Source organism: Arachis ipaensis, chromosome B1, assembly GCF_059453495.1.
Source record: "Arachis ipaensis isolate K30076 ecotype BB chromosome B1, ASM5945349v1, whole genome shotgun sequence".
NCBI classification, from domain to species: Eukaryota; Viridiplantae; Streptophyta; class Magnoliopsida; order Fabales; family Fabaceae; genus Arachis; species Arachis ipaensis.
In genome coordinates, this window is record NC_142436.1 from 16,786,801 (window position 1) to 16,802,288 (window position 15,488).

At 34.0% G+C, this 15,488-nt stretch overlaps 1 protein-coding gene across 1 annotated transcript; it reads right to left on the bottom strand.

Annotated features, from left to right (window-relative positions):
• Positions 1–725: 725 nt before the first annotated feature.
• LOC148575828 (uncharacterized) lies at positions 726–4,289 on the bottom strand. Its single transcript, XM_088502569.1, has 2 exons — positions 2,604–4,289; positions 726–2,369 (listed from the first exon to the last, which is right to left on the bottom strand). Exons 1-2 carry the CDS (start codon positions 4,287–4,289, stop codon positions 726–728), a joined length of 3,330 nt encoding a protein of 1,109 aa, XP_088358695.1.
• Positions 4,290–15,488: the final 11,199 nt, after the last annotated feature.

Here is a 15,488-nt window from a genome sequence, read left to right on the forward strand (position 1 = left end):
TGCTGCTTTATGGCGGAGATGTCTCTGTCTTCTTCTACGAGGTCCAGTTCAGCTGACCGAGCTTGTTGATTGTTTGGTTGATTATAGAGCTCGGTCCTTAACGTTGGGACGCTGACCTCTACTGGAATGAGCGCTTCTGCGCCATATACCAATTTGAAGGGAGTTTCCCCTGTGGCAGATTGAATGCTGGTGTTGTAACTCCATAGAATTTCTGGAATGAGGTCGGCCCACTCCCCTTTAGCTTCGCCGAGCTTTTTCTTTAACCCCTGCAAGATAATTCTGTTAGCTGATTCAACTTGTCCGTTAGTTTGCGGGTGCTCTACTGAGCTAAAGTGATGTTTGATGTTAAAGTTTGTCAGAAAGGTGGCGAGCTTATGGTCTGTAAATTGTCTTCCGTTATCTGAGATTATTTCTCTTGGGATACCGAATCTGCATATGATATTTTTCCATAGAAAAGATCGCACTTTTTCTGATGTTATGTGTGCTAGTGGTTGTGCTTCTATCCACTTAGAGAAATAGTCTATTGACACTAAGAGGAACTTTACCTGGCCTGGCGCTTTCGGAAAGGGTCCGAGGATATCCAATCCCCACCTATCGAAAGGCCAGCTTACCTCTATGGTATGGAGCTCCTCGGCTGGGGTCTCTGAAAGGGTGGCATGCTTTTGACAATTATCACATGCTTTGACTTTGGTGATGCAGTCCCGTTTTATCGTCAGCCAATAGTATCATGTTCGCAATATCTTTGCTGCTAATGCTCGGCCGCCAATATGGTTGCCGCAGACTCCTTCATGCGTTTCGGCCATAACCTCCTCGGCTTCCTCGTTGCTGATGCACTTGAGCAATGGTTGTGAGTGTCCTCGCCTGTATAGGGTGTTTCCGAGCACTGTATAGAAGCTTGCTCTTCTTCGGAAGAGCGGCAAGTTCGGCTCATCATTTGGAATGGTGCCTGTATTAATGTAATCGATAAAAGGTGTTCGCCAATCTGGGACCTGTGTAATACTCAAAATTGTTTCTTGCTCAAAACTTGGTTTGTCAAGTGTCAGCTGGGACAGTGCCGATGTGTTTTCGGCTTGCCGTGTTGTGGCTAACTTAGATAACACATCGGCCCTGGTATTTTGTTCTCGGTTTATATGGATAATATTAAATTCTTTAAATTTTGAAATTAGATCCTTTGTTATGAGCCAATATTTCTCTAACAAAGGATCTTTTACCTGAAATTCGCCCTTTATTTGATGTACCACTAAGGAAGAGTCGCAGTAGGCTATTATTCGAGGTATTTGTAGTTGTAGGGCGAGCTTCAGTCCAGCAAGTAGGGCCTCATATTCTGCCTGATTGTTGCTGGCGTTGAAGCGGAACTGTAGTGACTGCTCGGCCACCACCTTGTCTCTTTCTTTTAGCAGTATCCCTGCGCCACTGCCTTCTTTGTTTGACGCTCCATCCACATGTATGCTCCAACTGACCTCTGTATTATGTGTGTCTTTAGTCATCTCCGATATAAAGTCGGCTAGCACCTGTGACTTTAGTGTTTTCCTTGATTCGTATTGGATGTCGAACTCGGAGAGCTCGACCGACCATTTTATCAATCTGCCGGCGAGCTCGGGTCTGGTTAATATCTGCCTCAGCGGTTGGTCCGTTCGTACTATGATTGTGTGGCTCTGAAAGTAGTGCCGCAGTCTTCTTGCTGTGGTGATTAGTGCTAGCGCTAGTTGTTCTATCTTCGGGTACCTTGTTTCTGTTGGTTGTAGCACCCTACTGATGAAGTATATTGGGCTTTGCTTTCTTCCTGTTTCTGTTACTAAAACCGAGCTTATAGCATGGTTAGATACTGATAGGTATAAATACAGTGGGTTACCTGTTTCTGGTCTTTGGAGGATTGGTGGTGATGTTAAGTGTTGTTTAAGTTCGGTAAAAGCATTTTCGCATTCGTCTGTCCAGTTGAACTTCCTGCCTTTAGAAAATGTCTGGAAAAAGTGATAAGATCGGTTTGCCACTGCAGGTAGGAAACGTGACAGGGCAGCTATTCGTCCTGCAAGTTGCTGAACCTCCTTTACCGTTTTTGGGCTTGTCATGTTCAGCACGGCCTTGCACTTTTCCGGGTTGGCCTCGATGTCTCGAGATGTTAACATGAATCCCAGGAACTTCCCTCCTTGTACTCCGAACGCGCATTTGTCTGGATTGAGTCTCATGTTATATGCTCGGAGTTGTCTGAAGATTTCTATTAAGTCGTCATAGTGGGACCTCTGCATAGGTGTTTTTGTGACCATGTCATCTACATAGACCTCCATATTGCGGCCTATCTGCTGTTGGAACACCTTGTCCATTAGCCTTTGATATGTCGCACCTGCATTCTTTAGGCCAAATGGCATTACCTTGTAACAAAAATTCCCATGTTCTGTTATAAAAGCTGTTTTGCTTTGGTCTTCTGGGTGCATTAGGATCTGGTTATAGCCAGAGTATGCATCCATAAAACTCAAAGCTTTGAAACCAGAGGCGTTATCAACTAATTTATCAATGCAAGGCAGTAGATATGCATCTTTAGGGCAGGCTTTATTTAAGTTTGTAAAGTCGACGCACATGCGCCATTTACCTGAGCTTTTCCTTACCATTACCACGTTGGACAACCATGTGGTGAAGCGAATCTCTCTGATGAAACCTACATTGAGGAGCTTCTGGGTTTCTTCGAGTGCTGCTTGTTTTTTCTCTTCTCCGAGGTTTCTTTTCTTCTGTGCAACTGGTCGGACTGTTTTTTCGATTGCTAGCTTGTGGCAGATGACCTCTGGGTTGATTCCTGGCATGTCATCTGGCGTCCATGCAAAGAGGTCGGCGTTCTGACGCAGTATGTGAATAAGTTTTGCTCGGTCTGCCCCTTCTAATGCTTCTCCAACATATGTGCATTGTTTGTCATCTGATGTCAGTGTTACTTGTTGAAGATTGTCCATTGGCCGAGGTCTTTCGCCGAGGTTTTCTCTTGGGTCAAGATCGGCCAGTGTCGCTGTGTTGGCAGAAGTTTGGATGGCTTGGATCTGGGGCCGAGCTTCCTGTTTTGTTTGGACTGGTTTTAGACCAGCGTGATAGCATTGCCGAGCTTCCTGATGGTCCGCATATACCGTGGCGATCTTGTTTTCCTGCACTGGAAACTTGACACACAGATGTAATGTGGACACCACTGCCCTGAATATGTTCAGTGCGGGTCTCCCAAGTATAATATTATAAGGGCTGTAACAGTTTACTATTAAATATTGAATATCAATTGATTTTGACATAGGGATCTCTCCCATTGTGGTCTTTAGCCATATGTGTCCCATGATTGGGACTCTCTCTCCGGAGAACCCAATTAGCTCTCCAGAGGAGGGTTGTATCAGTTTTTCTGATAATTTCATTTTAGTAAAAGTAGAGTAAAATAAAACGTCAGCACTACTACCTGGATCTAACAATGTTTTTCTTACCAACAGTTCTCCGACCTGGATGGAAATTACCACGGGGTCGTCGAGGTTAGGGCTTACCGATTTGAAGTCTGTTTGGTTGAAGGATATTGTGACGTCTGGTTCTTTGTCCTTCTTTGGTTGTATGGTTCCTTCGATTGCCAGCATTGCTCTATAGCTCCGCTTCCTGGCCGAGCTTGTTTCTCCTCCGCCTGCGAATCCTCCCGATATGTGGTTGATGACTCCTCTTGGCGGATCAGGAGTCGCCCTCTCTTTTTTGTCGTCAGCCGTTGCTTGCTTATGCTCTGCCCTGTCCGAGTTTCCTCCTCTGCCCTTCCGGGTTTCAATGTATTTGTCCAGGAGACCCCGGCGTGCTAGTCTTTCCAGGAGGTCCTTCGTAACGATGCAGTCATCTGTGGTATGACCGAACTTTCGGTGGAAGGCACAATATTTTGTCGTGTCTACGAATCGTTGATCCTGGTAGTTCCCTGCTCGGGCTGGTGGTTTTATGATTCTGGCGTTGAGGATCTCTCTGATGATGTTCTCTCTTCTGGTGTTAAATCTGGTGTATGTGTTGTACTTTGACGCGGGCTTTGGAGGTTTCTTTGTGTCCCTGTTGCCTGGCGATCTGAAAGTCCTTTCCTCATCTCTCCGATGTGGCTGTTTGTCTGATTTCTGGGCTTCTCGGAGTTCTTCGATCTCCATTTGCCCAGCCGCCCTTTCTCGGAATTCCTCTAGCGTCTTTGGCTTTGTTATGGCAATGGTCTCCCGAAATTTGCCAGGTCTGAGGCCGGCCTTGAGAGCGTGCAGGTGAACGGCCGGGTCCAAGTCTTGGATCTCCATAGTGGCGTCCGCGAATCTGGTCATGTAGTCTTTCAGACTCTCGTGCTGACCTTGTTTGATGGTGCCGAGAAAGTCCGAGCCATGTACATATATTCTAGACGCAGCGAAGTAATCAATAAATGATCTGGCGAGGTCTTCAAAGGAGGAGATCGAACCTGCAGAAAGTTTAGAAAACTAGAGTAACGCCGCACCATCTAGGTAAGTGGGAAATGCTCGACAGAGGACGGGCTCATTGTTCGGGCCGTTGAAGAACATCATTGATTGGAACTTCTTCACATGGGCTCGGGGGTCGCCGAACCCCTTGTACGGCTCCAGCGCGGAGGGCAGCGTAAAGTTTTTTGGCATCTGGTAATTCGTGATCTCCTCGGAAAAGGGGTTGTCGAGGGTGAGCTTTTCCTTTGGCGGGACGATGTTTAAGGGGTCCGCCGCGCTTTGAGCCGAGCCCTTGGAATTCTCTCCATTATTTTGTGTTGAGAGCTCGGCTATCCTCCGTACCTCCGCCTGAAGCTCAGTGATCTGAGCCAGGAGGTCATCCTGTGAGAGTTGTGGATTTTCCTTGTCAGCCATGTCCGAGGATCGGGAATCCTGCAAAATAAAGTAAGAGACTAAACGAAGGAAACAGTGGGGTTAGATGTACTCCGGTCCCACGGTGGGCGCCAAGTGATTCGTCCGGACACTGGGTAGGCCGAGCTTAAGCACTTCCGAGTGAGTCGTCAACGGAGAGGAAGAGCTTCACGTCGGCCGACGGATAAACACCGCGGTGGGAATACCTGCAAAAGATACTCCGACGCTCAAGTTAGTAATAGTCTCAGAAAAGAGAGAAAGAGAGAGTGATTAAGTGAGAGTGAATAAATTAATATAGAAACTGGTAGTGGAACCTGAGGCCTAGCCGAGTGTATTAGCTAGGTTTTATAGAAGTTGGTTTCTACCCGTTAGTGGGTGAGTCCTAGTTTATAGATTAGTTAAGATATTCTGTTATGGTGCTATAAATCTGCTGAGCACGTTTCTCATTTTCAATTTAGGTGATGCTGCTTCGGTCCTGATCACGTGCCGAGATTTTCGAACGGTTGATACGGAACCGAGCTTTATGATGCACGTGTCTTTTTATTCGAATGAGTGAGGCCGAGCTTATCTGCTTTTGTTCCGAGCTTGTTTAGTGCGGCGTCGGCCTCGGATATTAGTGTGCCGAGTATTCCGGGCGACCGAGGATACAGGTAACGTATCAATACTATTGGAAGATGTTCAAGTGTTCCGTTGTACTTGATGGGAACATTTGATTCCACTATTTTAAGCCTTTCATATATACTTTAAAAAATGTAAATGGCTTAGATTGATTGAAAATCTTTTACGTGGACAGCACCTGCAAGAATCCACGCTGAGCATGAAACCGGTTCATACTTTGGTCAGTTTATAAAGGTTCAAAATTCCGTTGCTTGCCCAAGCGGGTTGGGGAAGTAGCTCTGTTTTGTGTATCAAGAGTGTTTTACTAGCTTGTATAGTTTGTATGTAAGCCTAGCTGATATAGTGTTGGGCCTTTTAGTTATATTTTTGTTGCTTTCACTGGAAATTGACTCCAAAATTTGTCTTAATTTAATAAAACTTTTACTTTTTTAAAGTTTATAAAAGTTAACTTTTAAAAGATAACCTTTTTAAAGTTGTAATATTTATATTTGGTAAATTAAATTAAAAATTATTTTTAATAAATACAAGCAACAACAATTGTATTTGGTAAAATAATTTTTAAAATTTAAAAATACTATAATAGACATAAATGTAAGCATTAAATTTGAAAATTCGTTAACATATGAGGTTATATTAGACTTTTAAATTTTGAAAAGCACAAGTCAACTTTGAAAAGCTCTATTTTAGGTGCTTTCAAAAGTATCCCGATCTTTTAAAAGCTGCAAGTACAAGCACATGATCTTTTTTATTTACCAAACATAAAATGAGGAGCTTGAACTCTTAAAAAGCACAAGCACCTCTTCGAAAAACTTTACCAAACCAAGTCTTTGTGTGATGCCATGAAATAAAAAATTTTGGTGGAAAAATATCAGCTACACATAGTGACAGACCCAAAAAAATTTAGCATTGGGGGCAAAAATATAATAAAATTTAGGTATAGATATTTTTTTTTGGCTTTCCACGATACCCAACAAGTTAAGGACTAATCCGTCATGAATTTGATTTCCTTTTAAGAGTCTGCAATTGGCCGGCAATGAATTGCTACACATACGAGACGAAATTTGAACCCACAATACTTACTTAAACGGACGACTAAACTGATCACTTGACCAATTTGTTTAGATATATTTAAAATTTTAAATTAGAACTATCTATACATATTGATAAGAATTAGAAATATACACACAATCACTTGTTATAGTATTTAAAATAATAAAAATATAATTCTACACACAGTATAATATTCAAAATAACAAAAAATAATTTATAATGGCCTTCATTTTATTTTTAACATAAATAAATATTATTTTTTATATATATTCTTAAACAATTATTTTACTTTTTATTATCTCATATTTAATTGTCAAATCTACTTATTATAGTTTTTATGATATAAATAAATTTTTTTAACCAAAATAATTATAATATATTAATATATAGATAATATATTTTTTTATGTTAAATAATTTTTAAAAAATTACTAATAATTTAAGTTGTATTTAATTAAAAAAATAAGTTTTAATTTAATTATCAATTAATTAATTAATATAATGTAGCTAATTATCACTATTTTTTGAGTTTATTTATTTATTTTTTTATATCAAATCAAATTTAACAATATAATTATTGTTATGCGTTAAATTTAACAAAATATTTTTTTAATATAAAACATAAAAAAGTTAATTATATTTTATTCTAGGACAAATATAATATAATAAGATATATATAGTATTAATTTTTTTTGGAAAAATTATGTGGAGGCAAATGTTTCCTCTTCATTAAATGTGAATCCTCTCTGATTACACAGATAAGTGATGAAACAACTCAATATTTTAATTTTTATGTAAATTTAAAAACAATTATTTAACATCTTAATATTATTAGAGGAAAGTAACTGAACATATTAAAAAATTAGTATTGATAAAGTTAAATAAATTTTTAATAAAGACAAAATTAAGTATAATTAGGATAAATATTCATGCTATGTACAAAAAAAATTCTATTCACTTCATATTTTTAAAATTTTTTAATTTTATTATTTATTAATTTATTTAATTTGTATTAATTTATTTTATTATAAAAATATTCTTGAATAATTATCGGAGATAAATTTAAAAGAAGATAAAATAAAAAATATAGTCAAAAGAAAGTGGTGTTATTACTTATTAATTTTGAGAGTGGTATTATCGTTTCTCATATATATGTATATAATGTTTGTAAAAATCAGAAATTATTAACTGTTTAATCAAAATAAAATAATAAATTAATTGTTCGGAATAAATTCAAAAATTTAGACATTTTAATTTAAAAATTTAAAGGTAAGATTTGAATTTAATGAATTTTTTCAAATAGGAAAATATAATTTTTTACGAAAAATTGTGTAAAAACGCGTAACTGGTAAAAATAGCCAGCAGTATCATCTTAAGTCTGTTCGGTATTGCGAGTGAGAAAATAAAACGGTAAAAATCCTTAGAAAAAATATTTAGAATTGAAAATTAGGCACTAATTCTAAACGTTTTGGCCCAAAGTCGGACCAAACAGACCAAAAATACTAAGCAGTTGGACCGGAGCATACACTATATATATAGAGCCTTATTCATGAGCCATTCAGTTCATTCACCACCTAAAACACAAACAACACCTAAAACACAAACAACAAGCTAACGAGTTATAGCTGAAATGACATAGTCTCTCCATACTCACCTAAGAGGTTACGAGGTTCGAGTCTCCTATCTTCAATAAAAAAAAAACAACAACAACAACATAGCTAGTGAAATCAAAGAGAAGAGAAGAGGGTTACTATTCACCGTCCTTTTCATTTGTTCATAACTTGAGTTATGGTGCTCCGATTCATGTACCGTTTGTGACTACGCGCTCATTTCTAACCAAACAATGTGGTAAGAAACTCACACTTTTTTGTCCAGTTTTCTGCCCTAACAATTTCGTAATTTCGGGTTTAGTTATCGAGTAGATTCTTTGATTTTGGTTGTTTATGAGTGATCTAGCATTGAGTTATTATTGGATTTTGCTCTTAATACCGTCGAATAAGGTAAGTCACTTCAAAACCCTTGTGGATTAATGATTTTGTGAACCTTAGGATTAGTTTATGGTAAATTGAATGTGTATAGCTTGAATTTGGTGATTATTAGAGTTGGTTTTGGCAATTGGATTGACTTTGGTGGCCGAAACTTTGTGGAAGCTTGTTTCGAATCATTTTGGTATTTCGTGTGTCTTGAAAATCGGCCAATGCATGATTTCGGTTTCCTTTAGTTAATATGTAATGCTTTACGCTTAAGTTCATAAATAAAAAATGGTGAATTATTACGACCTCTAAAAATAAGATTACATACATAGGTATATATGAAAAGAAATTTAACTAGGAGACTTGAAGAAAAAGTTAAACAAAACAATCAGAATTCGCGTTGCACACAAATCGTAAGGAAGCGAAACACACATAAAAAAGAAGCGAACACAGCTTTAGTTGTGTGAAGACTAAACTGATAGTTAATTCCGTTTTGAACAAATGACCAAATATATGTACACAGAATAATAGTGTTAAAAAATTTGAAAATATCATTTTTAATAATTTAAATTTAATTATGTATTGAAAAAAATTATTAGTATGTGATGGTGGGAAATTATTATTGAAATCCACGATGGACATCAATCATGTTTAGCGATAATTGTATTAACAAATCATGTTTAGTGAGTTTTATATACAGTTTTAAAATTTCACTATCGTGCCATTATTTATATGTTAAAGAATACTATTAAATTTATAAGTAAATAGTGATAAGATATCGTGTGATTTGTATTTTTGTAAAACAATTACCCTACCATAATTTACGTATTAAAACATAATATAATATTCTTAATAAATCATGATAGAGTAATAAGATTTATGAATAATATTAATATTATTATTTATATATAAATTATAAAAGAGAACGTATATATAATGACTTTTGATTTACGATAATTTGGTAATTATATTTTTTTTAATATTAAAACAGTCAAATGTATTTTCTTTGCACACATAGGACAACAGAATAAGAAAAATCTAATATTATTAGATATTAAATTTAAATCTTTATATTACGAATTAATTTTTTTTTTTGTAAAAACTAAAATTAAAAATATATCGATTGAAATCAATTCAAAATCCATGGATTAGACTTAGTGATGTCATTAAAAAAATAAATATTCTTTCTTTGTTATTTTTTATAAGATGTATATTCTTCATTCGAATTTTTGTTTTTAGAAAATTAGATGTCGAACAAATATTTTAAAAGATTTGAATGAGAATATTGTCAAAGTTGTATTTTTAAGCTTTTCAAAGGACAAATTAAAGTAAAAGAATTGATTTAAAAAAAAAATTAACAAAAAGAGCTAAATATTTTTAATTGTAATGTTAATATTTAAAAAATAAATTTCATTTTGATATATATTATTTACTTATTTTATATAATATTATTTTTACAAAGGTAGCTAGTGAATATGTTTATAATTTTTTACTAAAAAACTGAATGATTTGTTAATAAATATAAAATTAAATTTGCTAGGATATGTTATTAATGGTGTGTATTTTAAGAATAGCATAATCATTTAACTCTCAGTGGAACAAATAGTGGCTCACGCCCCATTGCAAGCCAAGCCAGAAATTTAGAAACTCAACCATTGATAAATGGGTCATTTTAGTTTTGTTTCGAGGGATAAAATTGTCTTTAAATTCTTCACTACAAGACAAATACATAATGAAAACCGGATAGTACAAAAGAACATGATGTTCCATACTAGTACAATGGAACATGTGATAATTTTCCAATACTATTATGGATTTGATTCATTTTTTTTAAAAAGAACAAAATGTAGATGATTTTTTATCATTGAATAACAATTTTTAATTAAATAATAACAAAACAGTATTGACGTTTTGCATATTTTTATTTTTTTAATTGATAAAGAAAAAACGTCATTGACGTTTTGTGTAAAATGTCGTCGACGTTTTGTTGAAAACAATAGTAATGTAGATAGAAAAATGGAAGTAACATTTTTTTTTAACCATTAAAAATTCCCACAACAGCGTCAAATATGATTTTTTGGGAATTTTGGTGGATTACACCAATTTGGACCCAATATTAAAAATATTGCTCTTTTAAAGTTAATTATGTGATACTATTTTGGAGAGATTTTTATATAAAAAAATAAAAATCTATACACTCAATTTATTGTACATCCAACTCAGCCAACTTTAAAAATTCTAAATTTAAATTAAAAAAAAATTTTGCGCTCAAAAACCAAACTTCGTACTCTAATCTATAAATTGCGACGCCGCAACCTTCTATTTCCTCCTTGTCATGCTCGCGTCCTGCATCTCTGCCGTAACTTTTCTCTTGCGCCATTGTCGTGCATCGCAGTTCCACCCCATCACACACGCCTTTATTCCTGGTATTTTGTTTGTCGATAGGGCCGTGGCCCACCAGCTGCACCACTGTCGCACCGCGTCGTGTTCATTTATTCTTCTTCCTCTTCTTGATTTTAGATAATTCTTTTTATTAGTTTTAGATGTTTTTTCTTATGGTTCCGAATATTTCTTTTTTTATATTTTGAATGATTTGCTTTAATAGATTTAGATGTTTTTATTCTTAGTTTTCAGATGTTCTTTATTCAAAATTTCGTTTTGTTGGGTTTTGGATTTTTTAAAATGATTTTGGATACCTCATTTTTGTTAGATTTTGGATATTTATTTTTATTACGTTTCAAATGTTTCTTTTTATTAGGTTTTGGATTTTCTTTTTACAACGACGTTCTTCTTCTTGTAAGTTTTGGATAATTCTTGTTACTTGCTTTGGAAGTTTCTTTTTCTTAGGTTTTAGATATGTCTTTTTTATATATTTTGGATATTTTTGTATGTGTCTTCTTTTTAGATTTTGGATTATTTTTTAATTGTTTTAGATGTTTTTTGTCTTAATTTTTGAATTTTTTTTTCACTATTTTTTGATGTCTCGTTTTGTAATTTGTTAAGTTTTGGATTTTTTTTAAATAATTTTACATATTTTTTTTATATTTTGGATGTTTCTTTTGTTTACATTTCGAATGTTTCTTTTTATTACATTTTGGATATTCTTGTTACAATGATTTTGAATTTTTTTCATTTGATTTTAGATTTTAAATGTTTCTTTTTGTTTGTTTTTTTATTATTAGAGTATTTTTTCATTAATGGGTCTGATTTTTCACTAGCGAAATTGTTTATAAAATTAATTCTTAATTAAATGTGTAATTTTACCAATTTGGATTGGTCGAATGGTAATTCATTCATCTGTTTAAACAAGTGTTAAGAGTCCGAATTTTGTCTCGTATATGCAATAACTTATTGACCGTTAAATAAAGCTCAAAATTGACGATGCATTAGTACTTGACCTGTCAAATTGGGAGATACTATAAACAACAACAAAAAAAGAGAAAAGGACAAATTAGTCCCCGATTTTTTATCCCGCGGACATTTTAGTCCCTGACCATTGGAAAATACTTTTAAGTCCCTAACGTTCTTAAAAATTGGACGGATCAGTCCCTTCGTCCATAAGCCACCGTCAGACCCAACGGAAAAGGCTGACGTGACTTCCCTCTGCTTACCTGGCATCACGGCTTCCCACGTGACACGTTAGTGGGATGGAACTTTTGAAAAATGGACACATAAGTCCCTGTCACGCAAAACGACATCGTTTTATGTGCTGCCCTAATCCTCATTCATTTGGATCGTTTGTTTAGGGTGGTGGCTGGTGGTGAGAAAAAGAGTTGTACATTTTTCAACAATGGCTACGAAAATACTCAAGCAACATTCACGCCACAAAAGAAAATATTCGTTTGTATTTGATCATCATTTTAAGAAAACCAGCTTCATTGGTGCCAAACAATGTGAAATCGGCAAACTGAAGCATTGTGAACCAGATTCCAACTCTTTCATCTTCCTAGTGCATAACCAGGAACTGACCACAACTATATCAAGACAAAATCTATAGCATACATGAGATAATTCAGTGTGTGAGAAGCTACTGGGACATAAATACCTATCTTTTCCACCCTCCTAGTCTTGTTCCAAGGTCATAGTTTGTGAATAGCCTAAACTCATTTCCAAGTTTGCTTGAGTGCTGAGGTCTGAAACCACAAGGATGCAATCCCAATATCTCGGCTGTCCTTTCTCTCTGCACTTCACCTGCAATTAATTGAAGTACAAGAATTAATCTATCTTCAAATGGGGGTTAAAAATGGGTGGAAATTTTCATGTATAAACTCCATGAATAAACTATATGGGTTCAAGTGCTTTGATACGAAAGATAGGATTAAATCTGTTGATACCTGTGAGTAGAAGCAAAAATGATTCTCCAGGTTGTATGAGCACAGAAATTGTTTCAGCAACTTTCTTCAAGCACTCTTTGATCTTACTCCCCTGCGGCTTGAGGTCTCCGTCGTGCACAACACAAGAATCTGAGCTTGAAGCAGAATTTTCTTCTCTTACTATCCTGCAGCTTCTTCTTGACGTTGATGATACTCTATTAGCAGCCATGGTTAATGCAGGTAGAGCTCCTCACCACTAGCTTCCAAAAAGAAATGCAATCAATTTAAGGATTAGGGCCAAAGCAAAATCACGTAGTTTTTAGGTGCAGGGACTTATTTGTCCAATTTTTGAAAGTACCCTTTCAGTTAGCAGTTCACGTGTCAACCCGTCATGTCATGTCATCATCAGAACGGAGCCACGTCAGACTTTTTCGTTGGGTCTGACGGAGGCAATTGGACGGAGGGACTCATCCGTCCAACATTTGTGAAGGTCGGGGATTTAAAAGTATTTTCAAATGCTCAGGAACAAAAATGTTCGCAGGACAAAATGTTAGGGACCTATTTGTTCTTTTCTCAAAAAAAAAATAATGTGTAATTTATCTTCTATTATATTATATTAAAATCAAATTTTTTTACTTAATGATAGACATGATATTTTTTTAAAAATGCTTCTTAATTTATTTAATTTAACTCATTAAATTTATTTTATTATAATAAATTAATTATATTAATTAATTAATTGTAATTCATTGTATCAAATATAATTAATTGATTAAAGATGTACAATAAAACTACAAATAAAAATATATATATATATATATTATTTAATTATTATATTATATTATATTAGTATTACATATTACATTACACAAAAATCATATCATTTACGTTAAAAAAGTCATAAAATTCATGTAATTAATGAACCAAAATTTAATAATGTGAATTAACTACTAAATTAAAATATAATGATTTGTTATTTATTTAAATTGAATATAATAAATATAAATTAATTTGTTTAAAAAATTCATATCTTCTGATTTTTTATATGTAAACTAATGTAGAGTCCGCACTTCGAACAAATTATGTACATAATCTACCTTATTATATTTATAATTTATTTGCTTACAAAAAGATTAATACATATTTGTGAAAAAAATTAATTATTTAGTATATAAATAAATTAATTAGTTAATTTTTTTGTTATATTAATGCTCAATCTAATTTAAAAAGTCAATATATAAAATTTGGCGTAATTATATTTTTTAATACTTTAGTTAACATTAATTTGCATATTCTTTTATAACTTTTTTTTATTTTAATAACTTTAAAAATATATTTTAACTAAATATATAAAAAATAAGTAAATAAAATTATTATTACGTATAATTGAAATTAACTATTGAAATTATTTTTCTTTATATATTAATAGACTGTCATGTAAAGTTGTTGATAACTTAAAAATTAATAAAAAGTTCTAATTATTACAAATTTAAAATTGTATCTAATTAAAAAAAAGTGTTCTGATCTACTGATAAAATAATGTAGTTACATTTTTTTTATAACATCAATTGGACATACCTCTTTACTAAGTGTGAATACTATTTATTAATATTTCATAAATACACACTATATTTATATTTAGATGATAAAAAATATGAGATTATTAATCTAGTAAAAGAAATTTATTTTTTATCACTTCTAATTTGAAGTAATTTTTTTAATGACTTCTAATTTAAAGTAGATAACACATGCTTAATTGATAACTTTTTGACAAAAGAGCAATATATTTTAACAAATATTATTATTTGAATTTAAATTATCCTGTTTTATAAATCAATTACCTAAAATACTTCACAACTTTCACATAAAAAAATTACAAATTTAATAGATATCAATGTTTATACATAAAGGTATATTAATTAAAACCGCAAAATAAAAATAAAATATTTTTTAAAAAATTGAGACAATTTTACTGTCAATTTCTTGTTACACACTATTTAAGTTAATTCACTTCATACATTTATATCAAAATATAGAATGCATTGAGTGATTTTCCGTATATATTTATAAGAGGTTGAAAATTATAAATGTCTAACTTTTATAACAAAAAATCATAAAAATTAATGTCCCACACTAAATTCGTGTTATTTCACAAATTGTCATAACCAATACATTATATATATAAAATACCAATATTTGATATTTGATACAAAATCAATGGAGATAAGTCTCAATGTAGTCCCTGAAGTTGCACTCGAGCCTCATAGTAGTCCCTGAACTTAAAAGTTCCTCAGAGTCATCCCCGAACTTGCACTCCGGGACTCAAAGTGGTCCTTCCGGCAATTTCAGCACACGTGACGCAACCGAAAAGCTTAGCTGGCAGCGTTGGTGACACGTGGGACTCACAACGGCTAGCTGATGTGGCAGAGTAAACTCTTCCGACTCAATTTGGTCCCTCCGGTGAAGTTAAAACCCTAATCCCCTCTTTTGAAGGCCACATTGTTCACTCTGCTGTCTCCTCGTCGGTGCTGTGTTCTTCTGTTCTCCCTCTCTGAAGCCCGAAGGTTATGGCTAGCACGAGCAATGCAGCTGGGAGCTCGAACAACCCACGATCGTTAGAAGCATCATGAGGAGAATGAACAGAAACAGAGAAGCTCGTTTGCCAAAAATGAAAAAAAAAATCATGGGAAGCCTGGTTTCTCTAAA

Bases quoted from the DNA above. Each gene is read 5' to 3' on its own strand.
- LOC148575828 (XM_088502569.1), bottom strand. From the start codon at position 4,289: ATGACCAGATTCGCGGACGCCACTATGGAGATCCAAGACTTGGACCCG. The intron at 2,370-2,603 runs GTAAGGAAAAGC...TTTTGTTACAAG, and splicing joins GGTTGTCCAACGTGGTAATG to GTAATGCCATTTGGCCTAAA.